The sequence below is a fragment of the Melanerpes formicivorus genome, unplaced genomic scaffold (genome assembly GCF_026170545.1).
Source record: "Melanerpes formicivorus ecotype bairdi unplaced genomic scaffold, bMelFor1.0.p_v2 SCAF_12, whole genome shotgun sequence".
Lineage (NCBI taxonomy): Eukaryota > Metazoa > Chordata > Aves > Piciformes > Picidae > Melanerpes > Melanerpes formicivorus.
Genome location: NW_027142364.1, coordinates 16291212 through 16309188, shown reverse-complemented (window position 1 = coordinate 16309188; position 17977 = coordinate 16291212). Strand labels below are relative to the sequence as shown.

The 17977-nt window shown below is 44.3% G+C and overlaps 1 protein-coding gene across 4 annotated transcripts in view; it reads left to right on the top strand.

Annotated features, from left to right (window-relative positions):
• PAX3 (paired box 3) overlaps window positions 1-12244 on the top strand; it is an 82996-nt gene extending 70752 nt beyond the window's left edge. For all 4 annotated transcript variants that reach the window (XM_068145479.1, XM_068145477.1, XM_068145478.1 and 1 more), the window contains exons 8-9: window positions 9829-10075; window positions 10598-12244. In XM_068145479.1, the coding sequence (XP_068001580.1) occupies window positions 9829-10075; window positions 10598-10632 (282 nt within the window). In that variant the 3' untranslated portion in view covers window positions 10633-12244. The remainder of the gene's footprint in view (window positions 1-9828; window positions 10076-10597) is intronic.
• The last annotated feature ends 5733 nt before the right edge of the window (window positions 12245-17977 follow it).

Sequence of the window (17977 nt, the reverse complement as noted above, 5' to 3'; positions counted from 1 at the left end):
TTCCCTGGACTTCCACTTTCAGGGCTTGACAATGTTTTCTGGGAAGAAATTGTTCCTAATGTCCAACTTAAACCTCCCCTTGAGGCCACTTCCTCTCATCCTATGTCTTGCTATTTGGGATAAGAAACCACCACCCCACCTCACTCCAAACTCTTTTCAGGGAGTTGGAAAGAATGGAAAGGTCTTCTCTGAGCCTCCTCTCTAGGCTGAACAATCCCAGTTCCTTCAGCTGCTCCTCATGAGACTTGTTCTCCAGACTTTTTCACCAGCTTTGTTTCTCTGTTCCTGTACTTCAATGTCCTTCTTGTGGCCCCAGACTGAATGCATTATCTGAGTACAAGGGAACAACTGCTTCTCCAGTTCTACTGGCCACACTATTTTGATACAGAAAAATGACACAGTATATATAAAACATAAATTTCTTGGTTTTCTTCACTTTCAAAAGATTTATCTTCCTCTGTAGCCATCTCTGTACCATTTAGAATGCGTACAGGGCGAGTGTTCACTGTCACTGCAGTCCCTGAGATAGTTTTTTGCTCCATGTAAAAGTTCAATTTAAACCACTTGTTTAGTGAAAGTATGAGTCAGTCCATCAGAGCTTGGAATGAATTCATGAACTTCATTAAATAATGCTTTAATGAAGTTCATGAGTTTGTAAAATAGAACTATCAACAGGAATTTGAATACGTGCATATTTATTCAATTAAGGCCTGATCAACGAATGAGGGCTTTGTCATGAGTCATCACAGATGGGTCACTGAGGTCCTTCACATTCTAGATCTCAAACAACAAATAAAAGGTACTGAAACAGCCATAGCATGAGGCAGTGAAAAGCATAGATTGCAGTGGGATGAGGAAGAGCTGAGCTTCCTTGTTGGGCTCGATTTCCTTCAACATTTCTTACCTCTTTAGAGAGAACTGTTATATTTTACCTTCATTTTTTTGCCAGGATATCAGTAATGGTCATCCTTTTCTTATAAAAGCCAGACTGAGTGCTGAGTCAGAATGCAAAGTAGCTTCTTATGGTCAAAATAACAAAAAAACCCATTTTTATTTGTTCCCAGTGCTGATTAGCCTAATGACAGGGGCCCCAGTGTGCAGATTAATAGAAGCCTCATGAATAAACTCTCCCTCACTGCTTGGATTCCTCCAGTTGTTATTATACATCATCTTTTCCCCCTGCTCCCCACATTTGTGGATAACTTCTTGCTTTTATCTAAATGGTTAGGACTTGTGGCCAGCATGTTGAAGGAGCTGGTTCTACTCCTCTGGTCTAGTGAGACCCCACCTGCAGTGCTGTGTCCAGTTCTGGACTCCTCAGAACAAGAAAGACATGGACCTGTTGGAGTGGGTTCAGAACATGCCACAGAAATTATCTGAGGGCAGGAGCCCCTCTGCTCTGAGGACAGATTGAGAGAGTTGTTTAGTTTTTGGTCTGCAGAAGGCTCTGGGGAGACCTTACTCGCAGAATCATGCAAAATTGGGGGTTGAAATGGACCTCCAGAGATCATCCAGTCCAACCCCCCTGCCAAAGCAGGATCACCTAGGGCAGGCCACACAGGAATGCATCCATGTGAGTTTTGAAAGTCTTGGCAGAAGGAGACTCCACAACCTCTCTGAGTAGCCTGTTCCAGTGCTCTATAACCCTCACCATAAAAAGTGTCTCCTTGTGTTGAGGTGGAACCTCCTGCATTCCAGCTTGTACCCATTGTTCCTTGTCCTGTCTCTGGGCACCAAAAAGCAGACTGTCACCTTCATCTTGACACCCACCCCTCAGATATTTATAGACCTTGGTAAGATCTCCTCTCAGCCTTCTCTTCTCAAGACTAAATAGCCCCAGGTCTCTCAGTCTTTCTTCACAGGTCTGATGCTCAAGTTCTGCAGTCATCATCATAGCTCTCCATTGGACTCTGTCCAGCAGATCCCTGTCTCTCTTGAACTGGGGAGCCCAAAATTGAACACAGTATTTCAGGTGTGGTTTCACCAGGGCAGAGTGGAAGGGGAAGGAGAGTCTCCCATGACCTGCTGGACTTGTGGTCTTTCAGTACTTAAAGACAGCTCTAAGAAAGATGGGGAAAGATGTTTTAGCAGGGCCTGTTGTGACATGGCAAGGGATGATAGCTGTAAACTAAAACAGGGGAAATTTAGACTAGATAGAAAAAGTTCTTCACACTGAGGATGCTGAGACACTGGCACAGGTTGCCCAGAGAGGTGGTAGATACCCCATGCCTGAAAGCCTTCAGGGCTCTGATCAACCTGATACAGTTGAAGATGCCTCTGCTGACTGAAGATGACTTTTAAAGGGCTGTTCAAATCCAAAGTACTCTATGACTGTGCAGCAGTCTCCTGTCTGTAAACAGGGCCAAACATTGTGTTTGGTGAGAGTCCTGCTGTGAAAGCTTGGTGGATCTTATCCCCTGACCAAAAACCCATGTTATCCCAGTTTGGAGGGAAGGTGTGAGAGAGCCCAGCTAGTGACAGCTGGTCTGGCTTTTATGATGACCAGAACTCCTCTTCTGTGTGTTTGGTTCAGTAGAATTTGCAAGAAGAGCTCACAAGCAGAACACAGCTTTGTATTAAATCTAAGCTTGCTAGGAATTGTTACAAGCAACACTGACATATCAAAGTTTAAAACTCATGAGCCTATGATCTCTCAGACTGCCTGACAAGGTTTTCAGATGTTTAATTTTATATATTCACTATATTCCTCATATAAATTTGTGAATATACAGAATCAGATTGATTTAGGCTGGAGAAGACCTTTAAGGTGATTGAGTCTAACCATTAACCCAACGCTACCAAGTCACCATTAAGTCAGCTACCTGGCAGAAGAGACTGACCACCTTGCTCCAACTTCCTTTCAAGTAATTGCAGAGTGAGGTCTCTCCTCAGACTCCTTTTCTCCAGGCTAAACAACCCCAGTTCCCTCAGCCACTCCTCAGAAGACTCAGTGCTCTAGAACCTTCACCAGCTTTGTTGCCATTCTCTGGAACTTCTCCAGCACCTCAATGTCCTTCTTGTAGCAAGGGTCCCAAACTGAACCCAGCATTTGAGGTACAGCCTCACAGCACTGAGTATACAGGGATGATCTCTGCCCTGGTCCTGCTGGTCACGCTGTTCCTGGCACAGGCCAGGATGTTGTTGACGTTGGCCACTTGAGCACATACTGGCTCATATTCTGGTGGCTGTCAACCAACACCTCTGGGTGCCTTCCTGCTAGGCAGCTTCCTTTATATCACAGTATCACCAAGGTTGGAAGAGACCTCGAGGATCATCGAGTCCAACCTGTAACCACATATCTCATGACTAGACCATGGCACCAAGTGCCACGTCCAGTCTCCTCTTGAACACCTCAAGGGATGGTGACTATGTTCATCTTTGTGCTTTGTTTTACCTTTTAAATAATCTTGATGTTTTTAAAGCTTCTCCTTACCACCAGGAGCTACAGAATGATTGGTAATGTTACCCAGTCCCGTCACTCCATGATCTAGCACCTGAAAAAAGACATGAGTTTCATGACAGACTGTGAGATTGTCCTGACCAGTAATCTCCTGTACATCAAGAATGTTATTATCCATCATCTTTCCCCCCTGCCCCCCACATTTATGGATAACTTACTGCTTTTACACTCTGTTCATGAAGAATCAAGTAATCCTCTTAATTACCTTAACTGCACACTAGCGCACCCTCTCTAATTTCAGCGAGGCTACTGCTGCTGTCTGGTAGTGCAAAATCAGTTTGAGGTCTCATTTGAGATGAGCATGCAGATCATCAAATGGTCAAAGTCAGTGTATTTGCTCCTGTTTCCATTAACCAAATGTGTGCTTCCCAGTGTTTGCCATTTGGCATGGAAATGCTTTGTTGGATTTCTTCATATATTCAGCAGAAATAGTCATATATGTAAGGTGAATCAGCACTGTGGTTTGAGATCTGTATAGCTGATTAATTTCAATTACTCTGCTAAAACCTCTCAGTCTAATGGACTATAAACACCCTTTTTGTGTTCTTTCTGGTGTGATATTTTGTTTTTGAGTGATTTTTCTCTGGTGAAAAGAGTTACCAGCAGGTAATGCCATTCATCTCAGGAGGAGTTGGAAATGTTCAGTGTTGGTGATGAATGAAAGTATCTGCCCCACATCTGTTTTCCATTAGAATGGAACATTGCTCTGACATCGTTGGGAGCATTTGTCAAGATTCCCTGGACAGAGCTTCTGTAAATTACATGCTGAAAATGTGTCAGGGTCAGATAAGAGGATGTCATTAACTCGACTAAAGTTTACTCATGATTCTGTCAGTTCAACTTAATATGTTAACTGCCAGCACTTTTCCTGGAGATGTTTCATTAAATCTTTCATTCACAGGAGGGGGATAAAAAAAGTATCCCTGTACCCAAAAAAATATCACACATGTTCTTCTCTCATAAATCATATTAATTGCAGGCATGGTCACAAAGCATATTAAGTGCAGGCATGCGTAAAGGAATTAAAACATATGAGAATCCTATTGTGCCGATGGTGGGTCCTGCACCCCCAGATGCCAACCACCTTGGCAGGCACTGTGGTTTGTTTAAGCAGAAGAAGCTTTGCCTCAGTTTAATGGCCTTTATTTTGTTGAAAATAGAAGTGTTTTCTGATAGCTGATAATGGCCTAGATGTTGGGTACATGGCCTTTAAAGGCTTTCATTGTTCAGTTCCTCTTTCTGGATCACATCCTCAGCTCATGATGCTGTGCTGACCCTCCCTCACCTCCCCCCCTCAAGGGTTTCACCCCTGTGAATATTTTGGATTGCTTTGATTGTGCTGTCTTCAGTAGAGCTTGGTTGTTGCAGATCACTCTTTTCTTTGCTTATTCCTAATTGCACATTTGTTTTCTGATGGGAGAGTACTGCTTTACCACAGAATCCTAGAATCCTGTCAGGGTGGGTGTTAGAAGGGACCTCTGGAAATCATCCGGTCCAACCCTTCTGCTAAAGCAGGGTCACCCAGAGCAGGTTGCCCAGCATCACAATGTCCAGGTAGGTTTAGAATCTCTCTGGTGAAGCAGACTCCACAACCTCTCTGGAAAGACTGGTCCAGGGCTCCAGCACCCTCACAGGAAAGAATTTTTTCCTCATGTTTAGGTGAAGCTTCCTGTGTTCCAGTTTGTGCCTGTTACCCCTTGTTTTGTCACTGGGCACCACTGGAAAGAGTCTGGCCTCACCCTCTTGCCCCCCCATCCCAGGGATACTTATAAGCATTGAGAAGATCCCCTCTCAGTCTTCTCCAGGCTAAACAGCCCCAGGTGTCTCAGCCTATTGTTGTCAGAGAGATGCTGCAGTCCCCTCATCATCTTTGTAGCCTCCACTGGATTCTCTCTGGTGGTTCCTTGTCTCTCTTGAACTGGGGAGCCCAGAACTGGACCCAGTACTCCAGATGGGGCCTCACTATGTCAATTATATAGACTGTCATTTTTGTGTAGGCTCAAAGGCCGTGTGTCAACATGTCTGCTTTGTGTTATGTGAATCTGAGAACAAAGTATGTGTAGCCCAAATTCTCACAGCCCTTTTTTTCACCCCAGTTATAGGAGTTCTTTTCTAAAACAAACAGAATAGTCACAACAGGATTTGGTTCTGGGTGTTAAATCACCTTGATATTAATTTCAGCTCCTTTGGGATCCAGATCAGCAAGACTGACACTGCTTTGTCTTTGCCAAAGTAATTTGGAGGGAAACTTTATTACCCAGTAAGCCCAGTAGATTATGGATTGAATAAATTAGTTTTCTTCCTAAAACAAGCAGGTCTGTTCAGTCATTTAGAGCTATACTGCTTCATGCCAGCAGCAGGTCTGACCTGCAAAGTCCAGACAGTGGTGTGTCTCTTTTATATCATGAGCTGAGAGTGCTGAGCATTGTGCAGACGTGGCCCATTGATGGCTTTTTAATAGATTAGGTGAAAGTCAGCCATGCCCTTCCTGTAGCTCCTTGCATAGGTGATAAGGTCATGGCCCTCACTGCACAAAATACTGCTGCCCTGAGGCTACTTCCCTTATAGCTTTCAAAGCAGACATGACCAAAAATCTAATTATTTAGATACTAATCAACTGCAGGATGATTCCAAAGCCCTCTGAAGAAAATATTTCTGAAAATATGGTCTCTGTTCTGACTTCAGCTTTCTCCACATCAGTGACAGAGTGCTCTCGGGTCTGCTTCCAAGTGCCTGTGCTCCAAAGGGTTTGTTTAGGAGCACATGCACTTACTAAAAATCACAGAATCCCAGCATGGTAGGGATTCAAAGTGACCTCTGGAGATGATCTAGTCCCTATTACAGCAGGGTCACCTAAAGCAGGTTGCCCAGGATTGCAATGTCCAGGCAGGTTTAGAATCTGTCCAGAGAAGGAGACTCCACAATCTGTTAAGCTCATCAAGTCCAATCACTGTGTAACTCTGCCAAGTCTGGTACTAAACCATGACTTTGAGCACCATATCTCTGTGTCTTTGAAACACCTCCAGGGATGGGGATTCAGCCATCTCCCTGGGGCATGTGTTCCAGTGTTTGATAACCCTTTCAGTGGAGAACTTTCTTCTAATACTCAACCTAAACCTCTCTCAGTGCAACCTGAGGCTGTTTCCTCTTCGATCCTATCCCTTTGTTACTGCAGAGACTGAACCCCACCTCTTTTCAGGGAGTTGTAGAGAGGGAGGTCTCCCTTGAGATTCCTTTTCTCCAGGCCACTTGTCATGAGAATTGTGCTCCAGACCCATCACTATCTTTGTTGTCCTCTGGAGCTACTCTGGCACATCAATGTCCTTCTTGTAGTGAGGGCCCCAAAACTGAAGCAGTACTAAGGGTGTGACCTTGTCAGTGCTGCCTACAGTAGCTATTTGTTCAAATCAAGTAGCTGTTTGTCCAACTGAAGCAAGTGTGTGAGAGGGCTATGCAAGCCCAGCTCGTTCTCCCTGCTCTTGAACTTGTAGCGCCATGGCAAAGGCCTGTAAATGTTGGGTTTACAGAGGTGCTGTGTGGGAAGGGAAGAGGCTGTGCACTTCCTTCTGATCAACCATGTCTGCTTTAATGTCTGGTCAAACTCTCACACTCCTGCCAGCAGAAATCTTTCCCAGAGTGAGGATTTCCAGCACAAATGGTTATATTAAACTGTGCTTTTGTGGATCTTTCTCTTCAGACTCTGTGAGCCTTAAAGGGCAGGAGTTAACAGAACCTAAGTGGACACAGGTTCTGCTACTGCATTGTACGGAGGCAATGTCAGGTCATTGAGGATGGGGGATTTTCAGGGTTGTATAGTTTTCCAGAGGTACAAACAAAACGTTTGTGATTCCTAACCCAGAACAACTCATTGCAATAACCTGTAGAAATCTCAATACTTTTCAGGAGCTGGTCTTTAGAAGAAAAATTTGAGCCCTTTTTTTTTTTTTTTCCCAGGTTTTAGAGGACAAAATGCTGTGTACATGACATGACTTTTCAATCTGTGGTGATTCCAGAGATTTTCTAAATTGTAGCTTATTAACTTCAAATTCTCTTAATAGCTTTTGAGCATTGCAGAAGTTGTTTGAAGTAAACAGTAAATATCTTATAGCCTGGATCAAAGCAAATTCCTCTTTTGTGTTTGTAACTGAAAAGTAACTCAGGGAAGGCTTTGGGTATACTTTTAAGCTCCATTTTGCACAAATGCTTTAGTTTGTGGAACATTCAGTGAGCACTATCAGTTAAACTCTTGGTTTTGAGCTTGGTGAGACAGACATGAACATTCTAATGTCCCAAGTAGTAACTGAACTTCTTCCTCAGGATTTTTGGTTTCAGTGTGATATCTTGAGTGTATCTGATGCAGAAATGTTTTATGTTCCTGAGGTAGATATCTGGGGGGGGTGTGTGTGGGGTGTGGTGTGTGTCTTTCTGAAGTATTCTGTGCTTCTTGTTCCTGATGAGATAAGACCTGGATAGATTTTCCTTACTCCTTTCCTGGGTCTTGATTAGTATCACAGTATAACTAAGGTTGGAAATGACCTCGAGGATCATCGAGTCCAACCTATCAACACAGACCCCATGACTAGACCATGGCACCAAGTGCCACCAATCTCCTCTTGAGCACCTCCAGGGACGGTGACTCCACCACCTCCCTGGGCAGCCCGTTCCAATGACGAACGACTCGCTCGGTGAAGAACTTCCTCCTCACCTCGAGTCTAAACCTCCCCTGGCGCAGCTTGAGACTGTGTCCCCTTGTTCTGGTGCTGGTTGCCTGGGAGAAGAGACCAACCCCTTCCTGGCTACAACCACCTTTCAGGTAGTTGTAGAGGGCAATGAGGTCAGCCCTGAGCCTCCTCTTCTCCAGGCTAAACAATCCCAGCTCCCTCAGCCTCTCCTCATAGGGCTTGTGTTCAAGGCCTCTCCCCAGCCTTGTTGCCCTTCTCTGGACATGTTCAAGTGTTTCGATGTCCTTCATTTATTTAAGAAGCAAACCTCAGGTCTGGGACCACAAGCTCCCTGCAATAATGATCCCTTGTCCTTTGCAGTGGAAAATAAACGCAGTTCAGGAAGGAGCATCAGATCTGTAGGGGCCAGACATGTTCATGAGCATTAATTTATTCTTTACCAAAGGCACTCCATTTGTAATAATATCTTGTTATTTTATGGTAAGAAGTGCAGTAAACCAAAATGCTTATCAAATAGCACATCAGATATTTGTAGTGCCTTTTTTTGGAGCAACCTGTAGATGATCAGAGTACACTGTTTTGGCAGAAGCTGTACGTCACCCATCTGTTACAAGCCACAGACTCTTTCTCAGGCTTTGAAGTGCAACACTGCAGCAGAAGTAAGCAATTCTCTCAGTTGTGCTTATACTCAAACTGTGCTCTAGAGATGTGCCAGGAGAGGAATCACTCCAACCTGCAGTGTACAGCAGGAACTTCTCTCTGTAGCTTCTTTAGCTCCAGCTTGAAAGTACAGGTGATTTTCAAACACTTTTTTTGCTCTTCTGCTGGCAATTAGGATCCAGAGGGCTGTGCTTTTGTTAGGACAGCACGTATTTTCCAGTAATCTCTTAACTGCTCTGATTTCATAACTGTTCATGTACAAGCAACTTATTAAAGGAATCACAGCTAACTTGAAGCCAGACTGGAATGCCTGACCGCTTCTGAGCGTGAAGTTGAGAACTGCTGTTAGGACCAGCGCTTTTCCACATCCATTTCTTCACAGGCCAGCACTCAGGGATTGCAGCGGCAGAAGTTGGGACTACTCTGACTGCTCCACATGTTCAGGGTGTTCTGGGTGCTGGGATTCTTTGTTACTTCCATCAGTAGTGTCATCATGGTCTGCTCCAAATGAATTTCATTTTAATGACTGTTGTTTTGGGGGGGAAATATTGTGTGAGCTTTGTCACAGCTTTTTCTCTCTGTTTAGATAATGCAAGACCGAATGGTTGAAGAGCTACTGGTTGCTTCTTATGCTCTTATAATTGAGCCCTCAAAGAATAAATGTCTGCAGAGATCCCAGCTGGGACTTAGGATCAGACACTCTAAAATCATAGACGTTTTTAAACTGGTTTTTCCATGTTTGCCTGTGGCATCAGATGAACTAGATAATCTTTAAGGTCCCCTCCAACTCAAACCATACTATGATTCTGTGATTGTTTTTCATTGGTTGTTAGTTTTCACTTTGGTGGATAATGCAACTAGATTCGGCTTCCTCTTTGGATGAGGCACTGAATGCATAGTTTGAATGTCATTAAGTTTGCCTGGTTTAGGAAATCAGATGATGGACTTGAAAAGTCCTGTGGCTATGTAAGCCATACAGTCCTTCTCATATGTAAATTATTTCTGTTATTCTACCTTTTATTTTAGGTAATGGGCCTCCTGACTAACCACGGTGGTGTGCCTCACCAACCCCAAACTGATTACGCCCTGTCCCCTTTAACTGGGGGCCTGGAGCCCACCACCACTGTCTCAGCCAGCTGCAGCCAGCGATTAGATCACATGAAGAGTTTAGACAGCCTGCCAACATCCCAGTCCTACTGCCCACCAACCTACAGCACCACAGGCTACAGCATGGACCCTGTCACAGGCTACCAGTACGGACAGTACGGACAAAGTGAGTACTGAGATCTTTACTACTGAGATCTTTACTGTGCTGTAGGTCGTCATCACCAGTCTGAACTTTCTGTCTGCAATAAAGAGCGTTGTGAGCAGCGATCCTAAGGGCTGACTTCTCCTTTTCTCTAAAACTGAGTGGAGATAGCTGGTCGTTCGAGCAAGATTTCTGCTGCATAATTATTTTCTTAAGTGATGTCAACAACATCTTGATGTTATTAATTGTTGAGACATGAAACCTGATTGCCATTAGGTAAAACATAAGGGTTGTCCAAAATGAAATAACCACTGGCATTCTGCTATTAGAAACACATGTTCTTAATGAGGTCAGCTCAAGAATCATTACAGTATATAATCCCAGATACATTGAGTTTTGTCAAACTTGTCCTAGGAATAAAAATATTAGTCCCTTTCCTTTGATATATCAGTATTAAATATGACAATGTCAACCTGTAGTTGGCATGGCCCCATGCTGTGAGGTTGTCACAGCATGACTTAAAAAGCTTCTCTTGCTTTTTTGCAGGTGCCTTTCATTATCTGAAGCCAGATATTGCATAAATGAACTGTCCACTTCAAGCTAAAGCTGGTCTTTTTTTCCGGTCTCACTCCAAGGCTTGGATACGAGGGATCTTCTCAACACACTGCAATCTAAACTGGGGCAGTCCCACTGAGAGAAGCAGGCTTGTTGTGTTCTCTCCAGTCATAGCTTTTAGTTGACTTTTGAAGGCTGGACAAAGCTACACAGAAGACAAAGGCCAAAAGCAATAATGAATAAATAAATGCGCCACGGTTCGTTGTAACAGGCTGTACAAAAGAGAGCAAAACATTCCAGTTTTTGTTGTTGAGATTAATGTGCATTGATTGGGACAAATGGAACATTCTGAAACTTGGAGCAGTTGAGCTCTGCCTACTCTGACTCATCTGACAGCCAGTGCTGACTTCGACTTCAAACCCGCTCGGTTTCCGCAGCGAGGGCGGGAGAAACTCTTTCTGGTTTACACACTGGAAACTGTCACCACGAGGCAATGCCACAGTCCAGGGGAAGCTAGGAGGAGCGCAAAGGACTTCCAGAGCAACTGACTGGTTGCCTTACCGTGCGTTTGTAACCATCTTGTCAATACATGTCACAAGTTTTTGCTTTATGAAAACCAGAAGATCTTGTGTGCCACAAAGAGCAGGTTTTACCTTTTTGTCTGTGGTTTTCCTAGTCTGTTGTACCTTTATGAACAAACATGGGAGGAAAATGTCTCCACCGACACGGCTGATTTTTTTTCCCCAACTGCCTAGCAATGTGCAATACTGTGTACCTCACCCAGGCTTTGGGATCATCCAAAGTCTTAGAGCTAGAATCAGAACTATATTTTTGCAGGTACTTTTATTTTTGCAGTGCAGAATTCCTGAGGGCAAAACACAAAGCTGTTGTGATCTGCTGGATGACTACACACCAGCTCGTTAGTCCTGATTTAAAGGTCACGTTCAGGAAAGGGTAGGAAGAAATGATGACGTTTACATTTTGGGTTTTAGTGTACAGGACCTGTATTTGACACATTTCTTTAAATTATATGGTGATATCCAACATAGGAAAAAAAACACCACAAAAACAAACCCCTATAATTCTAGGAACCAAGGTTTACAAGAAGTTTGTGTTGTGACATTTTAGAATGTCAATAAATTTGTGTTTTGTGATGTTGAGAGGAAGAGGAAAATGGAAGGTGGCATTATTTATTCTCTCTATTCTTTAGAACAAGGAGGGAGGCAGAACACAAATACATTCCTTTTAGTGTTAAGGACTATGAAGTAGTGAGTTAGGCTAGGTTCAGTACAGAGGTTAGGTCACACGTTGGTCTTAAGGGTGATGGAGAAATGAAATATTATCTTTGTGTTGCAGCCTCTACAACAACACATGTGTTGTAAAAAAAGTGAACAAACACAACCCCACAACCCCCCCCAAAAGCCCCAAATCAACAACAAACCCCAAACAAAACAAACAAAAAAAACCCCCACCCCCCAATTAAAAAATCAACAAAAAAAAAAGGAAAGAAAAAAAAAGTGTAAAAAGCTCAGTAAATATTTACTATTTATAATGATTAAACATTATGAAGACTTGCAAAGCACTGATGATTTTGTCCTAAAATGTAGTATTGTGATAAATACATTGATACATTTTAATCTGAATATCATGAAGAAATAAACCATGTTATCTTCAATGCAAACTGTACTTGTGGTTTGAGTGTGTTCTGTGCAGATCCCAGGGCTGCTGAAGTCTTGTGCAGCCCCTATGCCTCCCCCCCCATTACAAGAAAATTGCCCTCACTACAAGAAAGACATTGAGGTGCTGGAGTGGGTCCAGAGAAGGGCAACAAAGGAGAGGCTGAGGGAGCTGGGGTTGCTTAGCCTTGAGAAGAGGAGGCTCAGGGGAGACCTTATTGCCATCTATAATTACCTGAAGGGACGCTCTAACCAGGTGGGGGTTGGTGTCTTTTCCCCAGGCAACCAGCACCAGAACAAGAGGACACAGTCTTAAGCTGCACCAGAGGAGGTTTAGGCTGGATGTTAGGAAGAAGTACTTCATAGAAAGAGTGATTGACCATCGGAATGGGCTGCCCAGGGAGGTGGTGGAGTCACCATCACTAGAGGTGTTTAGGAAGAGACTTGGTGGGGTGCTCGGTGCCATGATTTAGTTGATTAGTTAGTGTTGGATGAGAGGTTGGACTTGATGATCTCAAAGGTCTTTTCCAACCTGGTTAATTCTAATTCAAAGGTGGGGGAAGGTCTGGAGACCAGGGCTGGTGAGAAGTGGCTGAGAGAACTGGGGTGGTTTAGTCTGGAGACAAGGAGGCTCAGGGGAGACCTTTTCTCTTTCTGTAATTCCCTGAAAGGAGGTTGTAGCGAGGTGGGGATTGGTCTCTTCTTCCTAGTGACGAGTCAGAGGATTGGAGGAAATGGCCTCAAGTTGCAACTTCTTCACTGAAAGGGTTATCAAACACTGGAACAGGCTCCCCAGGGAGGTAGTTTGTTTCTCATCCCTGGAGGCGTTTAAAAGACACATAAATGTGGTGCTCAAGAACATGGTTTAGCGCCAGGATTGGCAGAGTTAGATAGTGGTTGGATTTAACGATCTTGAAGATCTTTTCTAGCCAAAATTGTTCTATTATTCTACGATTCTACTGCTGATGTGCCACCTGGTGCTCCCTCTTAATGAACTATTTAATTTGCATATTTCAGCTATGCCATTGGTGCCAGTAGTACATCTTCCCAGTGAGAGAAAAGAATCTTTGCTGTGCAGTTAAAAACTCCCCAATATAGCCATAAACCCCGCACAAGCAGGGCAACTGGGATAGCTTTATACAGCGTAGGAACTTTGGAATTGTTTATGGGCAGTGCCTGGCAGTATCTGTCCTGACTTATTGCTGTGGGGTGTTGTTTGGGTGTTGTTTTGTTTTTTCTTAGAAGCCTCAAGATTTTTTTTTACAGGCTTGCACATGAACTGAGTGAAACAGGAAGATCCTTAGACCCTTGAAAAGGAATGGGTCATATGTTAGCGTCACTTCAGCGTGTGAGGAAGTTTTTCCTTCACACTAGGTGTGGGGGATGTTTAATTTCCTCTCTGTTTTGGGGGGGGAAGTTATCACAGTATCACCAAGGTTGGAAGAGACCTCAAAGATCATCAAGTCCAACCTGTCACCACATATCTCATGACTAGACCATGGCACCAAGTGCCACGTCCAACCTCCAGGGATGGTGACTCCACCACCTCCCTGGGCAGCCCATTCCAATGATGAACAACTCTGTGAAGAACTTTATCCTCACCTCAAGCCTAAACTTCCCCTGGTGCAGCTTGAGACTGTGTCCTCTTTCCTCGTGTGAGAGATTACTGCACTGCAGGAGAGCCTGGAAACCAGGAGAAAACGATCCAGTCCTCTTGGAGGCAAACCTTGGAAGTAGTGAACTGGGATGAGATCTTGCCTGAGGAAGTGAGGAGCCCAGGGCAGAGTTTCCTGATTTATGATGCAATATAGAAATCTCTGATGGAGCTCTAAGGATTACCCTGGGTGCTGCTGATTCCTTCTTGTTATCACTGTAAAGGCTGAAGAGGTTCTTGGGAGCCAGATGTGTTTCTGGAAAATAAATCCTGAACACTTGGAAAGTCAAAGGGCCATGAGTCTGCTGTGGATATTGCTTTTGACAGCAATGCCATGGAGTGGCTCCAAGGAATGTGCTTATAGCCATGGAGTCCAACCTCCCCACACTGATGAGTGAAGAAAGGGTGGATCTCAGGGGCCTTCTTCATATTTATTTTTTTTTGGGGGGGTGTATGTGTGTGTAGGCAGGGAGGAGTTGGTTTGCATAATTCTAAAGATGGAAATAAATAACAACAGCTGCTTAACCAACTGTCATCTCATGGACAGAAGCATTGGGAACTCCTGAGAGAGAGGCTTTGAGGAAATAATAATTCTTCCTCGTGGCACAACCATGATTTTTAATTTATTCTTTGCTTTTGCATCTACCTTTGTCTACAAATAACCTCTACTCCCATCCCAATACCCAAGATATGCATTTGGGCATTGGAATACGTTGCTCTTGCTGTATTTGAGCATGTGTAAGATTTAATGAAAGAGCTAGGAAAAGAGTTCTTTTTAATGGCACCTATTTTGCCCCTACTTTCCCTGCATAATTTGGTGCATCCCATTCCTCAAGTACTGTGTCCAGTTCTGGGCCCCTCAGTTTAGGAAGGAGGTTGACTTGCTGGAGCGTGTCCAGAGAAGGGCAACAAAGTTGGTGAGGGGCTTGGAACACAAGCCCTATGAGGAGAGGCTGAGGGAGCTGGGGCTGCTTAGCCTGGAGAAGAGGAGACTCAGGGGTGACCTTATTGCTCTCTACAACTACCTGAAAGGGGGTTGTAGAAAGGCAGAGGTTGGTCTCTTCTCCCAGGCAGCCAGCACCAGAACAAGAGGACACAGTCTCAGGCTGTGCCAGGGGAGGTTCAGGCTGGAGGTCAGGAGAAAGTTTTACACAGAGAGGGTGATTGCCCACTGGAATGGACTGCCTGGGGAGGTGGTGGAATCGCCATCACTGGAGGTGTTCAGGAGGAGACTTGACAGGGTGCTTGGTTGCATGGGTTAGTTGGTTGGGTGGTGTTGGATGATGGGTTGGACACGATGATCTTGAAGGTCTCTTTCAACCTGGTCTATTCTATTCTATTCTATTCTATTCTATTCTATTCTATTCTATTCTATTCTATTCTATTCCAAAGATATGTACGAGCAAACACTTTTCTCAGCAATCCACACTGAGTTTCCTACTCAATATTGTTGAAAAGTCTTTCATCTATCCATGTGCCTGGGTGGCCAAAAAGGCCAACAGCATCCTGGCCTGTATCAGCAATAGTGTGGCCAGCAGGACCAGGGCAGTGATTATTTTCCTGTACTTGATGCTGGGGAGACTGTATCTTGAAGGCTAGGTTCAGTTTTTGGCCTCTCACTACAAGGACATTGAGGTGCTGGAGTAGGTCCAGAGAAGGGCAACAAAGCTGGTGAAGGTTCTAGAGCACCAGTCTTGTGAGGAAAGGCTGAGGGAACTGGGGTTGTTTATCCTGGAGAGAGGTAGGCTCATAGAAGACCTCGTTCTCTACAGTTACCTGAAAGGAGGTTGGCTTGATGTGGGTGTCAGTCTCTTCCTAGTAACTAGTGATAGGAGAAAAAGAAATGGTTTTGAGTCGTGCCAGGGGAGGTTTAGATTGGGTATTGGGAAAAAATGCTTCACTGAAAGAGTGGTTAAGTATTGGAACAGACTCCCCAGGGAAAGTGATTGTGTCACCATCCCTGGAGGTGTTAAAAAAATACGTGAATGTGGTGCTGAGGGTCATGGTTTAGCAGTGGGCTTGGCAGTGTTGGGTTAATGGCTGGATTCAATGGTCTTGAAGGCTTTTTCCAAACTTAGTGATTCTAGGAGTTTATGACAGACTACATCATACAAATTGTTGTGTATGAGTTTTGTGCTACACTCTCATCCATGTAAGAAATGTATTTCCCTCTTGTCAGGATGCTGTTTCTTGCTGCTAACATGTCACATGTATTTTTTGCCATGTCAGTAACCATGAAAGCCGTCAATGTTTTCTATTCACAAAGTCTACTGGCCCTAAAGTCTATAAAGTGAATTACTAGAAGGTATCTTTCTGTGAAATAATAAGACATTAATTTAAGACAATAGCAATGAGGCCATCAGAAAGCAGAACAGCTTGAATTCATAAACCTCTCTGTATTATTCACTTCAGTGTTCTGTGGCTCACTTAATAATTGCAAGGAAACCTGCATCCTGATCAGAAAACCCCGTTTTTAATGTGTTTTGGCTTTTCCAACGACGTCTAGATGTTGCCTAGAGCCAGAAAGAAATAACTGGGAACAATCTGAATGACTGCACTAAATGAAATTGCTGAATTTCTGTTCAATTAACATTAAATAGGTATTGTGTTCACATTATACATGTGACATTGCAAAGGTCATTCACCACAGCCTGAAAGAGTCTTCTGTGTCTGTCAGTTTATCCTGTAGCTGATGCTGCCATAAATCACAGTATCACAGTATCACAGTATCACTTAGGTTGGAAAGGACCTCGAGGATCATTGAGTCCAACCTATCAACACAGACCCTATGACTAGACCATGGCACCAAGTGCCACATCCAATCTCCCCTTGAACGCCTCCAGGGTCGATGACTCCACCACCTCCCTGGGCAGCACATTCCAATGACGAATGACTCGCTCGGTGAAGAACTTTCTCCTCACCTCGAGTCTAAACCTCCCCTGGTGCAGTTTGAGACTGTGTCCTCTTGTTCTGGTGCTGGTTGCCTGGGAGAAGAGACCAACCCCTTCCTGGCTACAACCACCTTTCAGGTAGTTGTAAAGGGCAATGAGGTCACCCCTGAGCCTTCTCTTCTCCAGGCTAAACAATCCCAGCTCCCTCAGCCTCAGTGCATATGGAACCGTAGGGTTATCTTAAATAATCAGGAGTTGATCTGAATCTGTTCAAGATGTTTGTCTACTGTAAAACAGCCCAAATTGCAGTCTGCTGCAGCAGGAAAAAGGCCATTTGGTCTGTCAGATTTTCACTACCTGTTTTCACCCAGCTCTTCTAAGCGGTTCATCGCAGGCTGGGAAGTTCTCGTCAGTCACAGGGAGCAAAGTGCTTTAGCTAGATGGTTAAGCCAGGATCAAAACCTAAGAAAATTTCAGTCTGGAGAAGAGAAGGCTCCCAGGTGACCTAATTGTGGCCTTCCAGTATTTGAAGGGGGCCTACAGGAAGGCTGGGGAGGGACTTCTCAGGATCTCAGGTAGTGATAGGACTAGGGGGAATGGAATGAAGCTGGAGGTGGGGAGATTCAGGCTAGATGTGAGGAGGAGGTTCTTCACCATGAGAGTGGTGAAACCCTGGAATGGGTTGTCCAGGGAGGTGGTTGAGGTCCTGTCCCTGGAGGTGTTTAAGCCCAGGCTGGATGAGGCTCTGGCCAACCTGATCTAGTGTGGGGTGTCCCTGCCCATGGCAGGGGGGTTGGAACTAGATGATCCTTGTGGTGCCTTCCAACCCTGACTGATTCTATGATTCTATGATTCTAATTAAGGTACAGGTAATTTTCAAAATCTGTATGTATGCATAGCACTGGGGCTTGGTTCTGTTTTTCCATCGTGGTTCCACAAGCAAAACTTCACAGTGCTCACACAGTTTAAACCTTTGATTTATTCATTTGTATTGCCTCAGAACTGATAACCGAACAGGCTCATGCTGCAGAGTGCCTGTGGATAGCTTGGGCACTGCAGCGCTATGGCATGCACTGTTTATTATTCAGCTACTCAGGCAATGTCATGAAAAATCATAATAAAGCTAGGAAGACACATCACATTTGACCTT